This window comes from Acipenser ruthenus, chromosome 23 (assembly GCF_902713425.1).
Source record: "Acipenser ruthenus chromosome 23, fAciRut3.2 maternal haplotype, whole genome shotgun sequence".
In the NCBI taxonomy this organism is placed as follows: domain Eukaryota; kingdom Metazoa; phylum Chordata; class Actinopteri; order Acipenseriformes; family Acipenseridae; genus Acipenser; species Acipenser ruthenus.
In genome coordinates, this window is record NC_081211.1 from 22,734,829 (window position 1) to 22,760,069 (window position 25,241).

Below are 25,241 nucleotides of genomic sequence, written 5' to 3' on the forward strand. Positions count from 1 at the left end.
GCTTCAGGGGAAGGAAAGGCAAAGCGCTGGGAGACTGAAGCATCTGAAAAAACTGCCTGATAGTGAGCATGTTTCATTCATTAAACAGTGTTCCCTGTTTAACATTTATAATTTATATTGACTGACGTGTCTGGGATTGTACTGGGGGTTCTGGAAATTTAAAGAAGGTAGAGGTTAGATCAGAGCTCTGCTTTCCTTGACCTCACAGAACCCCCTCTTGACAAATCAGCAATGCATACTCTGGTTGAGCATGACTCAGAGGAGAGCAGGGGGTCATCACTTTAAATTAATCTGCTTTTTAGAGAAGAGAAAGGAATCACACATACTAAACTCATTTTCAAAAAGGCTCTGCTCGCATAGGAAAAGCATGACTGACTGGCATGCTAATTCGAATATGAATGGACTCTATGCAAATAATGATCTCCTTGCTTTGTTGTTAAATACATACTGGACCAGAATAAGCTTTATCATATGTATATAGGCACCTTTTTTAATTTTCATGAACTATTCAGATGCTATTCTTGAGATTGTATTTTTAAAAGGTTTGAAAAAAAAGGTCTGCATCTGCTGGGTCAGCATTGGGACTTTGCTAAATCATTCAGTATTTTCCAAGTACAAAATGATTAAGGTGCAGTATGTGACCTACAAGAATGATGTGACTTTGTGGCAATGTGCCCCACCCCTGTGTGCATATTATGTGTTCTATGTTGCATGCGTGTGTTAATGTTGGTGTATAGTCATTGGTACACGGGATATAAACGGGTCTGTGTTTCACGTGTATTTAAAAAGGTAGATTTGTATTTAGGCACGAGGAGGGCACAAATCACTTCACGTGCTGGTTAAATGTAATATGTGAGCACGGGGTTGCACAGAATTAATTCACGTGCTGGGATTCAAGTGAATAATTAATTAGTAATTGAATCCCAGCACAACAGTATATATAGATGCACATTTCATTCAGTCGGGGTTGGGTGTTCAGTGAGTGGAGAACGGGTGTGGAGCGGAGGTAAATGTTAATGAAAAGAAGAAGAAGAAGTAGTAGTTGTTTTCACTCACCGTGTTTGTTCGTCTGTCTGTTTAAGTGTTTAGTACGTTTTGTTCGTCTATTTATTTTGGCCTCAAGTGCCGTGCCCTGTGTTTTGTCTGTTCCAACCTTTTATTTTCTGTTCTGTTTATTAAATGCTGAGCGAAAGCATTCGCTCAGCTTCACCAAACCACACCTCTCTGTCTGTTTATTTCCTGCTTCTGGTCTGACGCCACCCACTCCGGCCGTCTTTGTGACAGACTTGTACTTCACGGAACTGGCATCACCTTGCCCAGTCTGCTGTGATCTGCGGTTTCCATCTGCAACAGGCCCTGGGAAGAAACCTACTGTAAACAACCCCTTAATATGAAATTTAAATGATCCTAGTAATTCAGTACAAAATAACCCTCCTGCTGACCTCTTCAGGAATGGAGCCTGCCAGCTCCCTGGGCCTGGGGAAAGGTCCATCTGACCTGAATTAATTGCCTGTAGTTAAAGTGGCATGTGACTGTTTGCACACAGTTACCAGCCTTTCTCTGTAATGAGGTCTCCAGTGAACAATACTGGAATTAGATCTATCACCAAACAGCAGCCTTTTCACAGGTTGAGAATGTGAATCTCATACCAATACCCTCCGTGCATACTTTACACTTCAACAGGCTTGCTTTTCTTTCACCCACCATTAAACAGATGCTTTGATTAAGTTGCATCGTCTTGTATCCTCTGTAGAAAAGCTAGCCAACACCACACTTTTGTGTTGATGCTTATGCTTGCTGTTTTTCACATTTTCTTATCAGATGTTCTTCATTTCACACGTCTGCAAAACAGTCATTTGCAGAAATTCTCTTCAGCATAAAATCTGTTTTAAATAGGGGCATACTAATACTCGTGTTTTCTGAGTAATTACCTTTGAGAAGTGTGTCGGCGGGTATTAAATAATTAAAAACGATTTATTAATGTGTTGATTTCATCAATCAATATGCAATTAACTTTGCATTGTTTTTTGTAAATCCGTTTGGATGCGAATTTTCCTCTTATCTAGACCGTGATCATTTTTACTGCAATACTGCCGTAGAGGCCATAAAACAACAATGAAAAGATGTTGTAAAACTAGCAAATGCAACTGATTCATCATGTACATGTTACCTTTCGTTAGCCTAACTCGAGTCACCGCTGTGGAAACTGGGATATGTATTTCTTTGTCGAGTTTAATCAGAGATCACACCTTTCCCAGGACTACAATCCCACAATTCACTGCAGACATGACACATCTCTAAGAAATCCAAGGAAAATAAATTTTAAAATGTCATATCAAAAGGATAACAGAAAGATAAGACAAAGAATCACTTATAAAATCTAAATGGGTTTTAGTTTGATCACGACAGGTTCTATATTAAGTAATGCTGTCAGATTGTTGTTGATTGTGTAAACAAGGGAAACCGAAGGACCGCATTGTTTTGTGTTGAGTAATGAACATGTTTTATTCCATTTAATTAATACCTAAAAACTTCAAATTACTTAAAGGTATTTATTTGGAAAATATGAGTCGTGGCACAATTTTAAAATTATCTGTAGGCTAATTTGTAATTTCATTTGTAACTATACAACTTCAGCGGTTAAATCAAAGTGAACATATGCCTATTGTGAGTGATAAGTGGCATGTTTCCACCTGCGCCATAAAACCAGTTTGTAAAACTTGATCTATTTCCAGTATCAAACTGGGCTGCCATCAGTTCCATCTGCATAACAATCTGTCAGGTCAACGCTTTCCTATTATTCGACTACATATAATGTTTTACAGTTTAAAGAAGAGAAATATGCCTTGACTGAGCATTTGGTTCCAAAACGCTCAGTTAGTTTCATGTACATTATGTTAGTACACTTGATACACGGAATGCATGGTAAGAAATTTCTGATCTGAACACCGAACATAACAGTAACCCAAAGATGAAAATGGACATGGTTAGTTATCAACACAATAATACAAGCATGAGAGTTACAGGGGCTAAAGGAAACTTGGCTGCATTTTTATGTTTGAGATGTCTGTTTAAACATTACAGGGCCTGTGTCCTCATAAGGTAGGTTTTGTCAGAGTTTGCTTCCTTCTGTGGATTTTTTTGACATAGCAAGCACAATAAACAAACACACACACACACTGACACTCACACGCGTACGCACACACACACACACACACACACACACACACATTTGCATAGTAAATTAAATAAAAAGTTAAAACTAAATGAAATCTGAAAGTTGCAGCACTGAGCGAGGACCAGGCTGTCTTCTCGTTTGTGAATGTCACCTCCTCCAAGGTGTGCAGTCTTTGATTCTTCAGGTCTGCGTGTTTAGTGGGAGCCGCCGGAGATGGATGCATCATGAATAAATTGTCAGTTAAGGGTTTAGACTCCAGCCCTAATCAAAAGTCGCAAAGTCCCTGTTTAATCAATCAAACTGATTTGCAGTGGCATTGTTTCCACAGACAAAGATCCATGGCTACAGCTTTCTCACAAAGCCCCTTTTCTCTTGCTTTACACAGCTGGTTCACAGGTATGACTTCCATTGCAACAGCAAATCACCTTGAGCTAACATTTAAGCCTGCACGCTCTATATTTGGACAGGTTTTATTCCGGTTTGAGGAATTAAGCCTGAAATGGCTTGAACTGCTTTTCAATGAGAGTCTTATGTATTATCCGACATGTATTACTATTATTATTTGTTTATTTAGCAGACGCCTTTATCCAAGGCGACTTACAGAGACTAGGGTGTGTGAACTATGCATCAGCTGCAGAGTCACTTACAATTACGTCTCACCCGAAAGACGGAGCCCAAGGAGGTTAAGTGTAACACAATGAGTCAGTGGCTGAGGTGGGATTTGAACCGGGGACCTCCTGGTTACAAGCCCTTTTCTTTAACCACTGGACCACACAGCCTACTTATGTAAATGTTGCACAGTGCATTCCATTTTTGCTAGACATTTGAGGTTCATCTAAGGAACATGCACCCCACAGCAAGGGTGTCTTAGAGAAACACAGTGGGGTATGTGCATTGTTTTGTGGCTGACAGTGTGGTTCATCATTTGACCCTGATTTCACTTCAGGCTTATGTTGATGAAAGACAAATGTCAAAAGGCTAGTGAAGAAGCCCACTAAGCCACACAGCCAATCCAATAGTTGACTTTGCAGAACCAAGCCACATTACACAACATCAGTCTCCATCAATCCCCTTCCTTACCTTCTGCACAGATCAATGCTGATGGTGCACCAGATGATTGCCAGTGTACATGGACACAATGGAGATATTTTAAATTGACAAAGGTAAAGAATAAAGGTAGGTTGGTATTCATTAACAGACATCAAGTACTTTGCAGTGTTCGCTTCTGGAATGGCAAATGAAAATGCAGCTCATCGAAGTCTGGAAACACAATTAGGTGTGAATTGTCAACAGGGAACAGTGCAGCTCAGATCTTAAACAGGGATTATAGAAAATGTCTACACTATACTATTGTGTGGTGGAGGACGGATAATTCTAAATCACATTGAGGAAAGGACCTATGATCTTTGTCCGCTCCTTCTGCATTAAATACATTGTACAGTGATATAACTAAAAGACAAGTACTAAAACAATATCTGAACAAGAGCATTATTAATTTCTTTCAGAGTAAAAGGGAAATAATAAAAGCTGGTCTCCCGTGTAGAATAAAGTCAGAATGGTTGCAGCCTAGACTTGGTGTGAAAAGTGATGTTAAAAATCTCCGCTTTGTGCTTAATTTGCCATAGTGTCAGTGAATCGTAATCGCTGGCAAGAAGAGAGTGCAATCAAAGAGCATATTTAAACCTGGGTATAATCAGCAATGCTGTTTGCATTCTTGTAAGATGTCGTCTGTAATTGCTGACGTGATCATAGTGTCCTGAAGAGACCCTGCTCTGAGCTGTACAAACAGGTTGCTGTTGTAGTTAAAGCTCAGTGTGAAACAGAGTTAACAGTTACTTTATTGTGAACATTACTGATGGGATTGCTTCTGCAAGAGGCCATTGCTGATGATGAAATAGGTCAAACAGGAATCATGTCAGCTTGCAATGCAGTTATTAGTATCACTTATCTATTGCTGCAGGGTTGTTAGGCATCTTTAGCTTTTGTATTGTCTCCCCACAGACATTTACAAAAACTTTTCAACTAGAGTTAACCACCATCTTCCCAAGGGCTTTTGTTCCAGAGGCTTGTGGCCCAGCGCTACTCCTAATGAGTTCTGTGAAATCTGATCCCTGTAACACCTTCCATAATCTTAAACTCTTTCTCTTTGATGAGATCTGTCTCCCATGTGTCTGTCCGGCCATTTAGTTTGAACGCATGTTCAATATGCAGTGCAAGAAATGATAGGTGGTATTAGACAAAGGTTTGACATTATGATCTGCAAAAGAGCAAGAGATTGATTGGCAGGAGGTTCAGGGAACCTCTGCTGATTAAACAGAGCTTGCTTGTCATCTGTGTGGTATAAACCAATGATCACTCCATTCTCAGCTCTCTAGCAGTGGAACCTGCACCTTGATAATAAGCACCAATACACTCCACTCTCAGCTCTTCAGCACTGCCACCCTGCATCTTAATAATGAGCACTAACTAAGCAATTCCCAACCATCCAGCGCTACAAAATAAGAGCTAAAACATTGCATTCTAATGAACTACTAAGAAAGCTAGAGAAAGCTGTCAGGGCATTGACATGGGAGCAGGGATTTAAAAGCGTGAATGTCTCACATTGCCGATGTGAGGCTGTCAAAGCACTATGAGCTCCAAAGGAAACCAAGCAGGAAAATAAAAAATCAAATTCCAAGCCTTTATCGATCTTGCTTTCCCCTGTACTGTACTGTATGTAGTGTGTGCTGCAAGAAATCTCTTGAAGCTGTGGTCTCATACACTTATATATTTAATTGATACTAATATATTATTATTATTATTATTATTATTATTATTATTATTATTATTATTATTATTATTATTAGTCATAGTGGGGCTTATTTATACATGTAAGAGTATGACTGTTTTTAACTGTTGCATTTGAATTCATATTTTTTCTATGTATTCATCATTAAATTGTATATTGTATTTGTTTAGTTGCATTGATTCGAATATTTTTAACAACAACAATTCACATTTCTATAGATCCTTTCACCACAAGGATCCCGAAGCGCTTCACACACACACACACGCACGCACGCACGCACGCCCACACACACACGCACACGCACGTGTGCGCACGCATGCACACACACACAGCTGTCTTTTTGGCTTGTGACAACATGATGTTTGTAAATCACATGATTTGACAGATCAGTTCCACTGATCGGGGCCTGGTCCCTACAAGCTTATCGCCTGGTCCCATGAAATCTACCCCCTAGCCCTGAACCTTTGATATTCAAGATTACATCTTCCGATCTGTTCGCTTTAATGCTTAAACCATTCTCAATTTAGATTATGAACACAATGCCTGAGGTGACCCTCTCATTGCTGATTATCTTTCCTTTTGACTCCTTTACAGCTTGTATATTGTGCAGTGTTGCGGCAGCATTGCCACTGAATCAGAGAGATAAGCTAGGAAATCTCTCCCCCCTCTCAAGAAAAACATCAAAAACATAAACTAATCTAAAACCCACTACACAGAGTCTTCCAGTGTTAGTATCCAGACATGTATCATCACCAATCATCTGTGTATTGCTGCAGCGCAGAAATCAAAGCAAAGACCGCGTGTTCTTTCCTGCTGTGAAAGAAGAGAGAGGGTATTTTTTTATTGTTGATATTTCCCCCTGGAGAATAGACCTACTAAGTAATTGTACAATCTAAAACTCCCTAAAGAGTATATATAGTGTACAAAAATGAAGAAAAAAATGAAACAAATGAAAAGTTGTTTTTTTTGATGTACACAAAAGGTTTAATTGATTAAAACATCTTATATATATAATGTGCTGCAGGCTGAGCCATAGTGGAGAATTAAATAATCAATAATTTTCTATTATAGCCCTCCACTCCACTCCACTTAGCTTTTACTAAGGCATTGGTAAATTGCATAAGATTAATAAATAATCTAACCAACATGGAGCTATATTATAGCTAGAGTGTAGTTCATGCACCTGTATTTACCAGTGTAAACTCAGTCCCTGTGGGTATGGACTGGTCAAAAGCTCGTTCCTAGGCCATCACTACTATCTGGGCTTGTAGGGAAAGTGGAGCTGAAGAGTAAGACTGATCTCTTTTCAGGAGAGATGGGGAGACAGACCATCCCTTGATTCAATATTTATCATAGGAAAAGTCAGCCCCCAGGGCTCGATGACAGGCATCCATTCCAAAAGACCCGGGCTCTGTGGAAGGAGGACAGAGAAGAGCTTCACAGCTGGATGCACGCAGTACATACCTTTGAATATCATCCAACGAAATGACCTTTTTAATATTGTGTTTGATTACCACATTCCAAGCACTTCACAATCCATTAAGAAGACAATATAGAAAAAAAGACAAGCAATAACCTATGACCTCAAACATAAATCCAACAAAAAAACAGGAACAGATTTGGGTAACATTTTGAGGGCTCTGTTCACGCCTGTTTACCCTCAAGGAACAGCATTTAACTAACAGTTAAACACTACATGGTACAGATAAGTCTTGAAATTATGTGCATTTTAAATGGCAGAGAATTCACATTGCTGTGTATTGCCAGCCCTCTATTATTTACTGCTTGGTCATCAGACCATTGGATTATAAATAAAAGAGAACATTTCACCTGTACTTTGTTGTCTGTCTGTATTATTGGATTACTGCACCTGCTCTACACCAGCACACTAATTACCACTTTGCCACAAAGTGTCAGCCTGGTTCTATGAAATACAAGTTAGCACAATTAGCTATTGCACTATTTCCTCAGCGCATGGATAGTGTATAAACATGTGAAGTTTAAAAACCTTTCACCAACCAAGCACACAAACACTTAATGCTTTATGTCGACAGGAAAGCAAAGGAGATGAATAATGACACTATTTCCCAGAGGGCTAGTCCTTCTAGTTACGAAGATGAACTCATTACGTTGTTGTGAGCGGATGTAATGACAGTGATCGCTCACCGGGACAAACCTGCCTACACGTTCATTCATGTATCATTTTCCGGGAGTGGTACAAGACAGGCCACTTTGATAACCTATATAGGGTTTCTTGATTCAAATGCTATTTAATTATGTGTTTCTCTTAGCTCCTCTGCATACTGCCTAGTGGCCTAGTGGCCTAGTGGTAAATGATAAGATATTGTGAGTGTCCCAGCTCTATGTCATGTAAATCACACTGCTCTGGTGCCATCAGATTTAGGCTGCACCATCCTCTTCTCTGTTCTTTGGTGACATCCAGTGGACAACACATATAATTACACCATAAGCACACAAGGTGGGACTGTATGAACTGTGCTGTACTGTATTATACTTTCTATTTGCATATGACTGACAGTTTGAGAATGCATAAGTCTGCAATTCAGAAATAAACCATCACACCAGAATGACTCACCTGAATAAAAAAATAAATAATAACATAATGACAATTACAAACACACAATGAAAAGTTCTCTCAAAAGTTTATTGTTAAATATTCTTTATACAACATCTCAGCAGGAAAAAAATTACATTTTTTTTTCTTTAGACTCATTCAGTGAATTAACCAAAAGCATTGATGAGTGGATGAAGCTGATTGGATGGCATTGGTGGGTTCACAACCCCTGAAAGAGTATTTCTCAACGTGTTGCCATGGCTTGGACTCCTAAACTCTCATGGACAGGTTTTCTTTTCTTTCTTTCTTTCTTTCTTTCTTTCTTTCTTTCTTTCTTTCTTTCTTTGTCTGAGAGGCTCACAGTGTTCAATAATAATATCGTTGTTCAGAGAAACCAGATGGTCACCTCCAGGACAGAACACAAACTGACTACCACATAGACACAGACAGGGACTACAGATACTAGAACAAAGAGGCAAGACCCAACGCACTCTCAATAGCATAGCCAACAGTCTCTTACAATGCAGGGTGCCAATTGTAAAAAAAAAAAAAAAAATCAGTTGTGTTTAGTACTGCAGGCAACCCTAAACTGTTTGTACACACTCCTCCTTTTAACCCATTTTGAGCACAATGGGAACTGGAAGAGACGTACAGTTGGCGACTATTCAGCTGATGTAAACAGCATTACATTACTGATAGAAATACACTTTAGAGACACCTGTGCATTGATAGATGTTTAAATTGCATGAACCTGGTACCCAAAGAGGCCGATTTGAATGATCTAATCAAAATGTTAAGAATGGTGCATTTTCCCTAACAGAACTCTAGTAGTCAACGTTAATATGATTTCCAGTCTCAGGTTTTGGTGGGTTGGTGGAATTTATTATTATTTTTTTTTACCAGTGTCAGTACAAACAATAACATCTCTTTGGAACAAAAGACAGGACCACACGAAACCCACAGGAAGTTACACAAACATACTCAGAAACACTGAAAACGGTTTGCTCAGTCGGTCAGGCTGGGGCTTCTGGGGGAATGATTTTGGGCGGGGGGGGTTTTGGGGGATTTGAATTACAACATGAACATCAAACGAATACGAACGGAGCTTGGCTTCTTTCAGCTGCAACTTAATTATTAACATTTAAAAACACAGGCAAACACTCCAGCTCATCCATGCATTTATGCATACTGTCGATACATGCCCACAGGCACATCTTTAGACAATGCTTTATTTTATTTCATATTAATGGAAAAAAACCAGTGGCAGAACGTTTTGTTTTAAAACCTATTGGTGCTAAAAGTAGAATTCATTATCAAAAAGCCATTAATCACATGCAAACATATAGATTTTGTAATGATAAACAATTAAATGTAATAAAATAGCACTTTTCACTATAGAACTACACGGTTGCAATGCAGAATTCATACTTGGTCAGTTCAGAAAGCTTCATGGCTGTGTTCTTGCCAGTAGGAGGTCTGTCAGCTGCAGATAGAGCACATTTCCTGATGTGGTAAAGATGTGGCTCACATGAGCTAGATGCCACTGAGGAGTAATAACTGTCCCCTCCCATCAAAATCCTCTGTAATAGACATTTTTTCTCCATCCGACTTTAAATTGTAACTTGTGATTCTGAAGTTGAATCACTGTGGTGTCAGCCTTTTGTCTGGTGTAAGTCTTAAGTGGAGTGAGATGTGCCTGCAAGCATACATACACACCCACATAACATACACACTGTATCCGTACTACCCTCTAACTTATAATTGAATGTTTGAAGATGCAATCACAAGGACTTGCTATCGACAGCCATGTCATTATCCAAATAAAATGCAGGTTCTTTCTTAAAAATAATCCTACGCCTAAATAGCAGCAGCAGAAAATAAAACTACATTCATACTTTTATTCTACTCTCCCTAGTTTTTTTTCATGCTTTTATTTACTACTGAGGACAACATGGTCTGAAACACATAATGCTCTCACACGCATCTTTTGCTGTACTTATATACACACACAAGGAACTGGACTGACGCTAACAAACAGGAGTGTCAGACAGAAGTACGGCTCTATGACTGAACGGGTTCAGTGCTGCTGTCAAAGCAGATTGTCGCACTGCAATTACCTACGAATGATTGTGCAATTACAGTGTAACTACCAAATTGTCCCTGGCTCGTGAACTCGATGCACAGTATTAATTAACATTAATAAGGCATCAAATAAAGCATAGAACTTCAGGATTTACTAAGGTCCAATGTCTGCTTCACAAAGTTTGAAAAACATTTTGTAATGCCCACTTTAAAAATCTAAAATAGTATTTAATGGCTTTATTTACCCGTAGCTGCAATATTTTATATAGCTAGTTGGAAAACAAGCACAGTTTTTATTTCTGTTTAGAAAAGGAGTAGACTTTTGTGCCTTTGCAGATCTAAAGGACGAGTATTGCTGCAAAGCCATTCATTTTGGCATTGCAAACCTATCATGTTTGCCTTTATATACATTGGTCAGAAAGTCAGTATTCCACTAAACTGCTGCTGTTGGAAAGTGACAGCCATTATTTGCCTACACCTGTTTCATTGTTCTGTTTTCTTCACAGCAACATTACAAAGTGGCATCCTGATTTCAGGACCTGTATATTTTAAAGAATCCGTGTAGGATTGTTTATTGTTTATTACAGTGCAGCCCATGATCAAGATTGCTAGCTAGATTTTTGCTTGCAATTTTTTTTTATTTCTTCATTTGCTATAGGCAACAAAAAGTTGAAAAAGAAAACTGAAAGTACCGCCCACCCACTCACCCATGATGCCTGCCCTCCTGACAAACTGAGAAAACAACAACATGCGGTAGAAAAAAGTGGGGCAGGAGACTCCAGTCCTCAGACCCCTAGCTCTGAACCCCCAACCCCATGCCACCCCTGAGTCTCCAGGGTCTGCCCAGGGGAGCCCCCTCCCCCCTGAATAAACAGGGGTGTCCTGGGCTCTCCACCAGGGTGGAAGGGGGTCCCAGTTCACTCCTGCCTCAGCCCCGGACTCAGGGTCAAACACAGAGTTCATGGTCTTTGAACCGCCCGTCCTCCCTCTTACATCACACTCTCAAAGAGCTGCAGGGATCGCATGATGTTTTCATCCTGCGAGAGACAGGGAGAAAGAGAAGAGAAAGATTTATCACTCGAAAATACCACCGAACCAACACGATTCAGAGTCAGCATTTATAGCTAGTGTCCCGTAATCATGTTTAATTTTAAACACAAATCTGATCCCTTAAAGTCCCTCATGCCGTGTTTATTCCATTTTGGTTATAACAGCATGCACCAGGACACCTCTAGAAGGTGCTGCTGTGCTTGTATGCTTCATGTGGACAACAATGATGATCAAGAACTGCCTGAATTATACGGCACTACCCTGTAGAGACACTAGAGGGAGATGTTACTCCACGAGGTAGTCAGAGTCGGTTTGACGTGAAGCAACGGGTGCAAAGAAAGCAAGAGGACGAAAAAAAGAAACATACTTCTTGACAAGACATGATGAACTCGTCCAATGTTACAACTCCATCTTTGTTTTTATCCATTTTCTGTCAAAGGAGAAAACAGAGAGACAGCCCTGTATAATTACAACAGCCAACCAGAAGAAAAATCTGTTATTATAACTGTGATTGTGTGTGTTGCATTCCATCACATGTATTTATTTGTGTTTTTGATTTTTTTTTTTTTTACAGTTGATGAAGGGTGAGTTTGGAGTGTTTGCTGACCAGGAAAAAGGTGTCGACATGTTGCCGTGGCGCGTCTCTTCTCAGCACTGGGTATGTGTACTTGCCCATCATGTCGTAAATGGCTCTCACAATGTCAGTCATCTCCTGCGGACACAGAATGAAACCCACACACGAACAAGGTCAATCTGGTCTATTATAGATCTACTCCTAAATACACTGCAGTGCTAATAAGAACCCTCGCCATTAACGTAGACAAAAAGGATCCTGGCCATTAGACCTTCGTATAATAGAGGGTGAAACTCCCAGGATGGAACAATGCTTCTCACCTCCTTGTTAATGTAGCCATCCTTGTTGATGTCATACAGGTTGAAGGTCCAACTCAGCTTCTCCCTCACTGACCCTCTCAGCAGGATTGAGAGCGCCATCACAAAATCCTGGTGGAGAGACAGACAAAGAGACAGGCAGACACTCCCGTTAAAACAGTTGAGGAGCACAAACAGACCTTAACAATAAACTCCAAACTCTAACATCTTCAGTACAGTACAGGAAAAAGAGCTCAGGTAGACAGACATTTGAACTGCTGTTTAGTGGTTCACTTTTGTTGTGCTACACCAAGAATCAAAATTATAATGCTAAGGGATTTTTTTTTGTAGTTAATAGTTCTTCTGGTATTCAGATAGTTTGGGTTTAACCTTATATATTCCACATATCTGTCCTCCCATGCAATACAGCAATTGTATTGTATGTTGTAACTAGGTTGCTGAGTATCTGAAAAGAAGTATCTGTTTTAAACGGAGCTGCATCAAAAGGAGGTGACGTTGTCCAGTGTAAGCCAACAGCTACACACACAGCTACAGCTACTTGTCAGACCCTGACTCTCAGTCAATCTCAGAGCTGGAGTTTGCTGATTGAGGGTCAGCCCTGTTATTGTTACTGTGGAGAGGGAAATAAAAATAGAAAGCAAGATTTTCTTGAAAAAGACTGAATGCCAAGTGTTGTGAATGCTGTTTTAGTGCTGCTTCAAGACCTCCTGGGTGCCGAGGTGTAAAAACACCACAAACACTACTTCAGCAGCCAGCTCATTCACAGGGTTTCATTAGATCTTCTGTTAACACTTTGACCCCCCGGTGTCTCACAGACTTAAAGCGGTGATGAGAGGCACTGGTTCATTTCGGAAGAATACATGGAGGTGTTCTCTGTAGTTGGGAGTGAAATGAGAAATCCAGCAGCTTCAAAGAAAACACCTTTTGGGACTATGGTTAAACAAGCCAACAAATGTAAGATTCTGTCAAAAAATGAAACACAAACACAAATAGCCAGATACGTACTTAGTTCATTGAGCAACTGTCTTAGTTTTTACCTCAAATTTGACAGATCCATTGTGAGCAGAGTCGAAGGCATTAAAGAGATAGTGTGCGTACATGCTGGCATCTGCAATTAGAAACAGTGTTAGGTGTAGATACTAGCACTTGTTGCTCTATAGTTCAGTAGATCATGCTGTTTTTTGGAGCCACAATGGCATTTACTAGCCCACTGTCTGCCCCCAGCAGAATGGCACTCACCTCCCTGTGGGAAGAACTGTGCGTAGATCTGCTTAAAGGTATCTTCATTGACCACACCACTCGGGCATTCCTGTCAGGGAGAACACAGGGGTCAGGGCACTAACAGGAACCGTGTCATGTAAGAAAACAATTGAGGAGAAAAAAAAGAAGGGTAGCGAGAAAGGAAGAGGGGAAGGGAGGAAGTGGGAGAGGGAGAGAGGGGTGGCTGTAAGAGAAAGGGGAGAGAGGTGTAGGGAAACGGGGAAAGAAAGTAGAGAACCAATGGAAGAGGGGAGGTGGCGAGAGGAATAGGGAAGAAAGCATGGGAAGGGGAGCAGTGGGTTGGGAGGGATGCGTCAAGGGAAGGGGTGTGTTTTTACGTTTTTGAAGCCACGATAGAGCACTTGCAGCTCTCTTTTGGTGAAGTTGGTCTGTGCCTCCATCTGCTCCAGCCCCTCAGGCCGATGACACACCGTCGTCATCTCTAGGTCATCTTCCACCTTGTCTAGAGAGAGAGAGAGAGAGAGAGAGAGAGAGAGAGAGAGAGAGAGAGAGAGAAAGTGAGGGGGACTGAACAAGAATGAGTGAGGGCAGTGGGGATCAGTCAAGAAGTGGAGACCAGTCCAAGTGCTGAAGAGAAGGAAAAGGTGAAAGCAGCAGTCACAGATTCATTTATTAATCTGAGATTGCCAAGAACAACTCTCGAGTTGTAATAACTCATTTCCACTAGCGTTCTACATCAGTCAAAACACCCGATCATCTATATGTACAGTACAGTATGTATAAATGAAATCAAGCCACAGACATGCTTGTTATTATTTAACTGTAAATTGAGTTTCCCTAAATGTTATGCAATGTTGTCCCGCTTGATTGCCACTGTAAACACATTAGTCCCTGTTCACAAAGCTGATATATATATATATATATATATATATATATATATATATATATATATATATATATATATATTAGGCTTCTCAAACTACAATGTCATTAAACTGATATAATACAGTAATTACAAATATGGCATAGTTACAGAGCAACAAAACAACATTCCCTAATTACAAAGGAACATGCTATCAGTGTTTTGTAATTGCACTGTATTTCCACGTGTCTGTGTATTAACAATGTAATTGCTATGTAACCCCATGTGTCATTACATTGTAATAACAATGTAATTAGCCAGGGATCTGCAATATCAAACTTTTAAGCATGTTTTAGGAATGAGTAAAACATCCAGGAACATTTTGGTTTCCTGGATGTTTTATTCATGCTTAAAAGCTTGATGTTGCAGATTCCCTGGTTAATTAATCCAAAAAGCATGCTGCCTTCCTCCTTACTGCTTCTGATTTAAACATGCAGCTCCTGGGAGCATTGGTGGCAGCTACTGCTTCAGTTTTACTGCACAATTAAACATTCATTCATGTCTTTCCACAAGTCTAAAACCACAAAAGATACAGAAACACATGTCCCAATGGAGAACTCTTACACAGACGATACTGCAAGCACAATCCAATAAACTCCGCCACTGGAGGTCTGAGGGCAAGCAAATTCAATATGCTGTAGTAGAGAGAGCCATGTACTGGAGATGTGCGAGCCATCGGGTACAACACCGCATAAAGAACTAGAGACTGCAAGCACAGACTGCAAGCAAGCACCCTCACCACTATGCAAAAGAGATGGGCTCTTCCTGCATTCGTGGTTATAGAGTTTTGGTAACAGTTCACATTAAATGTCTCTAATTACTGTGTATTTACATAGTAGTTATATAGTAAATACATGTGTACTTACACATAATTACAGTGTTATTATTATGCATAATAACATTATAATCATCCAAATCCAAATTCCTGAGCTTTCACTACTAGGTCACACTACCACCCAGTCCCTCAGCAATCACCACTACTAGACCAAACTATCTCCTAGTCCCTTAACTCTCATTACTGCTAGACCATTCTGCCTCCCAGTCCCTCAACTTTAACCACTATCTTCCCTGTCACTAAGCTCTTACCACTATGCCTTTCTGCCACCAACTTCCTCAGCTCTATCCACTTGACCAAACCGCCTCCCAGTCCATCAGCTCTAACCACTGCACAACCCTGCCTTCCAGTCTCTTAGCTCTAAATACTATACAACACTGCCTCACAGTCTCTCAGCTCTATCTGTACAGACAGATTCATTATATCTGATGTTCCTCAGTCAGCAGGCTCCATCATAACAGCCTCTCAGGGCCATCATTGTAACTGCCAAAGTGTTCAGTGTTTTCCGTTGCCAGGGAGACGGATTTCCTTTCTATCCAGCTCCCGGTCTGCACAGAGTTCAGAACTCATAAGGAGCGACAAGGCGGTTGTGATTTATAGGCTATAATCCACCATTAACACCAGGCCTACCAAAGCCTTTCAACTGTTTAACTGTGTTTACTAATCTCTTATAGCAATTTATGAAATATATGTAATAATATTTCATAGTAATTTATGAAACGTCAAATGTGTAGATAAAGCAAATGTTGGACCTGAAAAGGAAAAGTCATGTTTAACAGAATATAGACATAACCTGTTATTATTATTAATAAGTGTGTCTGCTAAGAAATAAATAATAAAATAAATATTATTATTATTATTATTATTATTCTTATTTGTTTATTTAGCAGACGCCTTTATCCAAGGCGACTTACGGAGACTAGGGTGTGTGAACTATGCATCAGCTGCAATATCACTTACAATTACATCTCACCCAAAAGACGGAGCACAAGGAGGTTAAGTGACTTGCTAAGGGTCACACAATGAGGTTATGACTTGGAGCTCAGGTTAAATGGTTCATCATGCTATATATATAGCATCATTTCTGATATACATATATATATATATATATATATATATATATATATATATATATATACATATATATATATATATATATATATATATATATATATATATATATATATATATATATATATATATATATATATATATATCTTTCTGATACCTGTATACAGTAAAACCTGCCAAGAGCGACCACTCATGAGAGTAAGCAAAGCAAAAGTGGTCGCTTGTAAGAGGTGGTCTCGCTTCAAAGGTTAGTTGTAAAATGGACACTTTCACGATGTACAGAAAGGCTACTATTAATGAACACCAAAATGACTGAGTAAAGGGAGTTTGCCCTCAGTGCTGACCTCTACTTGCTGCTGTGCTTATCGGTCGTAAGTAACCAGAAAGGATGTGTGTTCTTTTCAAAGTTGCCAATGAAAAATGTGCTATGAAGTTGGGCCTTGCAAATAAACAATGAAAATAAATCCCTTAGCTATACTCACCGGTGTGCTGGTTTACTCACCCCAGGTGTAACACAAACAAGCCTGTCCCAAGATGTTTAGAATTTGATCTAAACATGTTTCCATCTCCATTAAGTTTTCTTTAACTTATAACATTTTTGTATTGACTGCTTGGATCTGGCGTGTTCATTAGATTGAGTTTAAATGGTGTCTGTTTTGCACTGTATATATTTCTTTTAGTTTTTTTGGTAGGTTGGAAATGCTCCAGTTTCTTCAGTTTAAAAATGTACATTTTCAGAGCAGTTCAATAGCTCAGACTGTTCTAGTAAATCAGGGGCTACACTTACACAAGCATTAGTGCAGTTTTGTATTTTTGAGTGAAGTTTGCAAATACCAGGATTCAGCAAAACAACAAGTCTCTCCAAAGCGGTGCTAAACGGAAGCTAAGCAGGTTCCCTTTGAAGAGGTGAGGTCTGTGTGGTGCTGTCTCTGTGGAACTCTCTCTAATTAGAAGTGTCCTGTGGGGGAGAGAGATGCCCTGGGAATCACAAAACAGGCTCCTCACATCCTGCCTATGCAGCACATTGCAAAACCAAGCCTCATCAAGAATGAATAGGAACAGAGTAGCGCCCCCACTGGCAGAGAGGGACTGCAACTGAAAGGAAATCATGGATTTCAATACTGTGTAACACGTTCAGATAGCTCTCCACACTGACTGTGTATTTTTTGTATCAGGTTTCGCAACATGTATAAAGTAAAAAAAGTTATTTATTATCTGGCTCCATGCAAAGCGAGCAGCAGCATACTAAAACTATGCTTCCTGTCCATACATTCTCCATATTACACATCTCACTAATGGAGGTCATTGTCACACAGGTGTCAGGGTGGCCGATGGTCAGGCAGGAAGGCAGGTGTCAAACTATTGATTAAAGTTCAGTGTTTTTGCACATTTTTAATCGCTGTTCACAGTTGTTTATTACTGTCTTCGGGTTATTTTAAAGTGGGTATGCAGCTTCTTTTGATACAGATACAATCAGATAAACAGGTAGCTTCACAGCTCTCTTACCTTCTGCAAACAGTACTTTTATCAACACATAGTAGCGCTGGTGTTAGTTCTGGAGCAGTTTACAATACACGCTGTTCCTACAGCCTACCAACCCTGATTGGGCTTTCTGCAGCCTTTTAAATATCTGCCTGTCTATCAGATGGATTACTTAACCAAACTGATTAATTGATTGACCAACCAATCAAGGCCTCCCATTCCAACCACATGCTCACATCTATCAGCTCACATGATGAATTTTAATTCAATCCTGTTTTGTTTTTTTTGTTTTTTTATATCCTCATGAGTAGAAGAACCAATGATTCAATATAGACACACTTCCACACAGTTACAGAGTCAGGTACAAACTTAGTTCCTATTGCAATTGAAGGAAATCAGCATACAATCTATGTATGAATCCGCAGTGAGCCATGAGCTTGGTTACTGTTCGTTTTCAGGAAATTCGTTTAACAGAAGTAGGTCACATTCATCATCTTTTGCAAGGCACAGCGAAGGCGCTGCCTAGGTAAGGTAATATAATGGTACTGCAGAAATGGTTAATTAATTAATTTATTTATTTCACATTTTTGGGATAGAGCAGCCACCATCACATCAAGTACCTTTGCTACAATATTTTTGATTCTTGGGTCTGTATATACAGTAGCCACCTTTATCTTAACACACTACTGTATATACCTGAAGCTGTAATGTATTTGCTGGTTCTGTATATGCCAGTCAGTAAGTATACCCCTGTGCAGAGCTGTGCTTTTAAAAAGATATGCACCTGTCCCTATTATTAATATAACTCTACCTGTGAGGAATGTACGTACCTGTACCTCTTGTACGTACTGATTCTTGTACCTTTCCTTAAAAGCATGTATCTGTCAATAGAGTACACACCAAAACTTTTCCTGTCCAAAACTGTAACAGTCAATAGTTTACACACTGTACCTGTCAACAGACTATCAATACTTTGTACACCATGACGTACTGTACACATCTAACAGTCCTTTAAGAATACAGATAAGAAGAAGTATGTACACCCACCTTCACCTGTGCCAGTCAACAGTGTCAATAGCACATACTCCGGAATACTCACTGTCGCTGACGTCGATGAGTCCCAGGAAGTGAAGCAGTTTGAGCAAGGAGCACAGCACCACCACAATGCCAAGCGTCTGTAGCCCTTCAGACTCGCCCTCCTTCCACATGCTCCCCCCTCCCTCTCTCCGTCTATCCCAGGCTTGCTCCGGCACACACACACTCTCTCTCTCTCCCCTCCACGAGGGGCGAGGTACTCCACTCTCCTTCACAGGAACTTGTGCACCCCCACTCGTCTTGCTCCTCCAGTTGGACTGACACGCTGCCTCTGTAGTAAAAGCCTTTCTCCCAAACACTGCCTCTCTCTGTTCCACGCTGGCAGGTAGACTATGGAGCTTCGGGGTTGTTCACTACTTTGGTTATTCTCCCCTCCCATTCTCTCCATCCCATACTGACGCTCTCACTGTTTATTTCTCTCTCTCTCTCTCTCTCCCTCTCCCCCCCCCCCTCTCTCTACTCCAAGCACTGGGAGGAATCTTTGTGTTGTGCCAAATTCTCTTCAGTGTCACAAGCCAAAAAGTAACAAGCCAAACACCTCTGTAGGACTTTAAGTCTATTCAAAATGTACTGTTTTGAATAGACTTATGGAAAATAGCCATTTTATATTTTAACTGTAAGTATTTTAATTTTCAGAATTAATGTTTTAATTTTTGCTTGTTTTGTAAAGCACTTACGGATGGCTTGCCATGAAAGGCGCTATATAAAAATACACTGATTAACTGATTGATTGACAGATTTCAATTAAATCTTAAATAACCGAAACTTCACAAATCTTCCCGCCACCCTCTCTCCCCCTTACTAACTTGTTATAGTCTTCATAACTCCCTGCCCTGTCTCCCTCCTTGCTTCTTTCACATTTTTGCTTTAGAGACACAAGCTTCACCCCTCTTTAAAATCTGCATACCTCTATGTCCCTCATATTTGTGATTCACATAGACATGCTTCTGTTACTTCATACAGCAAGGTTATAATTAAATTCCCAATTTACAACATTATACAGCTCTTCAGAGCTGATATTTTCAAACAGACTTACAAGAAGCTCTATGGGGCATGCTAATCAATTTCTTCCATATCTGCGTTGTTTGACAAATATGAAATATACTCAATGTATGAAAAGTCAGACTGGAGAATAAGGTAACAACTTCATACACTCCTGTGAAGTGAAGGGTTAAGACGACAGCCCCTGAAATCGTTCTTGTTTTCTTACATCTACACACAAACGCTTTCTTTCTGTTAGAGGCTGATCTGTGCTGAAAAGCTGTTCCTCACAACTTGAATGTATTTACCTGTCCCAGCCAAAGTCACACTTTCCTCTGTACCCGCTGAGCACATACGCTATGTAGAGAGAGGGCATCGATTGGAAACCAGACTGCTATAAACTGTCAGTGTTACACACTGGACTACAGAACTACCCCTCCCACAAGGTGAGACTTAAACGTTAATCAAACGCAGACTACTATATAGAACAATTACTTTCCTGTGCTGTAAATAGATTTATTCAGTTTAATATTTGTGATTGCTTTTGGTTATTCATGTAACCTGGGTCATTAGTCATCTGTGGAATGAAACCATACACATCCCAATAATATTTAGATTATAAATAATAATGTGTCATACCTTGACAACAGACTGTTTACATATAGGAATTATAATATGCCCAGGATATTACTGTCATTAAAGAACACATTTTACATATTAACAATACATTTTATACAATACGCTTTAATTTTTTTTTTAAATGCATTAAAAAATTATAAATTATATTTCCATAGTTTATAATATTTTATTGCAGTATTTTCCTTGTACCTTTGCACTACATATGTTTAATATATACACTGTACCAAAATAATGAAAAAAATAGACAAGTAGACCGTATTGTCGGCAAGAGATAACAGTACTGTACCAGTACACGCGTTTCCAACACTCATTCCAATTAGGGAGTGTGAAGAGGTTTTTAAATGGGCTCCTCCGATGTCTCCCTCTGGAAGCCCATTCTCAGAAGTCTGAGTTCTCGTGATGGACGGGCCCTGACTTGCAGCCCTTTCTTCTCTCAGTTTTATTATGCATTAGTATTTAGCTGGCCTGGGCACCTGCTTCTCATGATTTAGGTAGACTTTAGTGTGCAAGAGAGCATACTTGCAGTTGGGGATTGTGGAAACTGATTTTAAATCTTGTTGGGTTTGGAGGGACCCTCTTCAAAGCACTGCTTAACATAAATCCCAAAGATAAAAATGAAAACAAAAACATACAGTATCCCCTATCGATTTCAGTCAAGAACAGCTTGTCCATCTAAAATACCACAAGATGATACCCGAAAAGCAAGCCTTGGATCTTGCACTTGAAACTCTTTTATTGGCTTTGAAATGTTTTCTTTATACAGTTTTCTTCTTTAGAAACATAACTTAAATGATCTCAACAAGTGTTACAAAAAACATGACACAGGGCTCTTAAAACAAGCAATGAATACCTGCAACACATATTTATGTGTGGTTGACACACAACAGATATTATATTTATACAACCACAAGTATTGACCTAGGATTGAATCATTTTTTATTTATCTTGCATTTATTCAAATTCAACGGCAGACAGGTGCAGTGCATTGTTCCAAATTACACCCCATTGTTCAACAGAAGAGGCGCTTCTGTTGAACCACATAACCCCCCCCCCACACACACACCCCTCCGTTTTCATGAACCACATAACCCCCCCCACACACACACACCCCTCCGTTTCCATTAACCACATAACCCCCCCCCACACACACACACCTCCGTTTCCATGAACCACATAACCCCCCCCACACACACACACCTCAGTTTCCATGAACCACATAACCCCCCCACACACACACACCTCCTTTTCCATGAACCACATAACCCCCCCCCACACACACACCTCTGTTTCCATGAACCACATAACCCCCCACACACACACCCCTCAGTTTCCATGAACCACATAACCCCCCCCACACACACACACCTCCGTTTCTATGAACCACATCCCCCCCCCCACAACTCCGTTTCCATGAACCACTAACCCCCCAACACACACACCTCCATTTCCATGTTTTTTAATTACTCAAGTTGGCTCCCAATTTGGGCAGGAGCTTGAATTCTCTGGTCCGATTTCACTCCTCGGGTTGGCCTGAATTCTAAAGTCTGAATTCGGGCTGGGAGGAAATTCCATCGCTAAATGTCAATCAAAAATGTTGTAGGGGGTGGGAACATACCGTATGAAACAAAGGCGAAAGAATATCTAGATGGATTTATCTTTTAAATCATTGACAATTTGACTGTAATACCGTCTGCAACGAATTCACGTCTTGACCTTTAACTCCCAAGTATTTCCTGCCCAAAATTACATGATGACTCAGGTAACTCGGAAAACCATGGAAACGCCTCCTTTTTCGAGCTGTCCATCAACTCGAGTTCGAGGAGAAATCAGACCAATCCGAGCGTACTGGAGTTGGCTCTCCATGGAAACGAGGTATAAGGAAAGTCATTCTCAGAACTCCACAGTTAAACAGGTTTAAACGTAGGGTTAAACTGAAATTATTTACAATAAATGAAAACCGTTATAGAAACAGAGTACTCTGTAAACATTAATACAGTTCTGCAGTCACTTGTGTGGATATCTGTGAAAAACACTATCGCTACAGTACTGACTCATGGTGCATACTCTGTATTTCTCAATGTGTCTTTGTTAACAGCTGTGGTTTATATTGAAAAACCGAAATGAGTCACCCACGCATACAGAAAGTCTGCTTAAAATGTGTTTCCAGCAGTAGCGGGAAATAGTCAAAAGCACTACACAGGCGTATAGCAATTCTATTACTTCAGTCAGGGATATTTTAAATTTAATTTAAATAAAACCAAATTATACTTGCCGATGAAAACATATTCCAGGTATTAAAACAATAAGTGGAGGGGAAACACACACATAAAAAACATGATGACATGATAATGTTAACATGATAATGAACCTCTACAGAGAGACGTGCTGAATAAATTATTTTGAGCAATAATCTTATAATTGAATATAATTGCCATCCTTGTCACAAATTAACAGAAGTGAAAACAGATTGCTCTTTGAATGAACATTTATAAGCAAGTAGGGCAGTTCCATTCCTTTTTCTGTTTGTTAAACTTTAAATGGAAGTAGATATAGTTTTGCTCGTTACTAGTTCACTTTGGAGGCTCGTTACGGTCAGTAAAGACACTCTTTTCAGTCTCTTGTAAGGAGGCACTGGTTAATTCTATCTACCCCATATTATAATGGCAATGGTAAACTCTGTTAACCCAGTAGATAATTCACAGCTTATTGAATCAACATACATCTTTAGTCTAGTGATCACTCTTTTCAAATGCAACCATCGGAAACAAAATCAAAAAGCAGAACATTGAGACAGAAAGTTACCTAAAGAAAAGAAGGTGCTTCCACCTATGAGGGATATGTATTAACTCACCAATACAAAATATCGACATTTCACTGTTAATAATAAGCTGTTTTTGTATATTACATTTTATATTACCGTGTATAAATCTTGTGAGCATACAGCCACCAACCAAATGCTTCATAACAATAAAATCCAGCACCATACTGATACAATTGTGACATGACTCATTGAAGCACTGATACAATGCTGTCCACAAACATCTTTAACCCTTTGCGGTCCATTTATTCAGTGTCAGGCATGTCAGGTCTAATTTATTTTCACACCAGCTGTTTATTTTACATGTGCTGTTTAAAAGTAATTTTATTCACAATAAAACAAGTTTAAAGGCACTGCTTATCAACAACACTCTGCATCTCCAGCCCTGCCCCACCCCTTGTTTGCTGTATTTATCACATATCTCTTCACAGTCGTGCAACTACTCCATGCAACTCCTCGTCCAGGCCCTGGTAGTCTTCCGCCTAGACTACTGCAACTCCCTCCTGGCCGGCCTCCCTGCGCCCGCCACCCATCCGCTCCAGCTCATCCAGAACTCTGCTGCTCGCCTGGTGTTCTCTCTGCCTGGCTTCTCCCATGCTACTCCACTGCTCCGCTCACTCCACTGGCTCCCGATCACCACTCGCATTCAATTCAAAACCTTGTACTCGCCTACTGATGCCTTGACCAGACTGCACCCAGCTACCTCCAGACCCTCAACTCTCCCTACACCCCAACCCGACCTCTCCGCTTCGCCTGCACTAGAAGACTGGCTGTACCTCCTCTATGCTCCCCTGCCTCCAGAGCCTGCTCCTTCTCCACCCTCGCCCCGCAGTAGTGGAACGACTTTCCTACGGATGTCAGGACTGCCCAGTCCCTGACCACCTTCCGGCGCCTCCTTAAAACACACCTCTTCAGACAACACCTAGAAAACTCAACTCCTTCTGGACTATATAGCACTCTGCCTTTAATGCATTTTAACTTGCACTTATCTGCTCCCTATTTTACTGTATGTAATCCTGCACTTAACCCAATCTGTAGTATTTTGTATTTCATTTGCTCTCGTATCTAACCCTGATGTAACTATTAACACTGTTATCTGCTCTTGAACTGCCTCAATATCAAACCGTACTGTGTTTTGTATTTGCTCGTATTAGGACTGAAGTCATTGTATTTTGTATCTTGCTCTTAATTATACTGTAATTCTTTATATGTATTTTTTGTATACAACTGTAAGTCGCCCTGGTTAAGGGCGTCTGCTAAGAAAAATAATAATAATAATAATAATAATAATAATAATAATAATAATAATAATAATAATAATAATAATAATAAATCATCTCCTGATTTATCACCAAACTCCTCAATAATGCTATGCAAGTCATTATTTTATCACTACAACATCATCTCAAAAAGCTTGGCAAATGTCCACGACTTTCTTTGAGCGCTGGATGCGGAAGCAGCTATCTTGTTTGTTTATGTCCGTGTTATGTTGTCGTGAATGGACTATGTGTATTGCTCACATCCGCCTCCTTTTTTTCCTGGCTTCTCTCTGCCTCTCTTTTCCAGAGAAAAATCGACTAGGGACCTGTGATTGACGCCTTTTTGATGATGTC

The 25,241-nt window shown here is 40.0% G+C and overlaps 1 protein-coding gene across 4 annotated transcripts in view; it reads right to left on the bottom strand.

Annotated features, from left to right (window-relative positions):
* Nucleotides 1-8,612: 8,612 nt before the first annotated feature.
* LOC117413430 (Kv channel-interacting protein 1) overlaps nt 8,613-25,241 on the bottom strand; it is an 83,104-nt gene continuing 66,475 nt past the window's right edge. For 3 of the 4 annotated variants that reach the window (XM_058996840.1, XM_034022612.3, XM_034908763.2), the window contains exons 2-8: nt 14,163-14,287; nt 13,804-13,873; nt 13,602-13,672; nt 12,568-12,675; nt 12,281-12,385; nt 12,041-12,103; nt 8,613-11,660 (exon numbers count right to left, since the gene is read on the bottom strand). In XM_058996840.1, the coding sequence (XP_058852823.1) occupies nt 11,613-11,660; nt 12,041-12,103; nt 12,281-12,385; nt 12,568-12,675; nt 13,602-13,672; nt 13,804-13,873; nt 14,163-14,287 (590 nt within the window). In that variant the 3' untranslated portion in view covers nt 8,613-11,612. Of the gene's footprint in view, nt 11,661-12,040; nt 12,104-12,280; nt 12,386-12,567; nt 12,676-13,601; nt 13,673-13,803; nt 13,874-14,162; nt 14,288-19,194; nt 19,546-25,241 lie in introns of those variants that run through there. The other variant, XM_034022610.3, reaches the window with a different exon arrangement.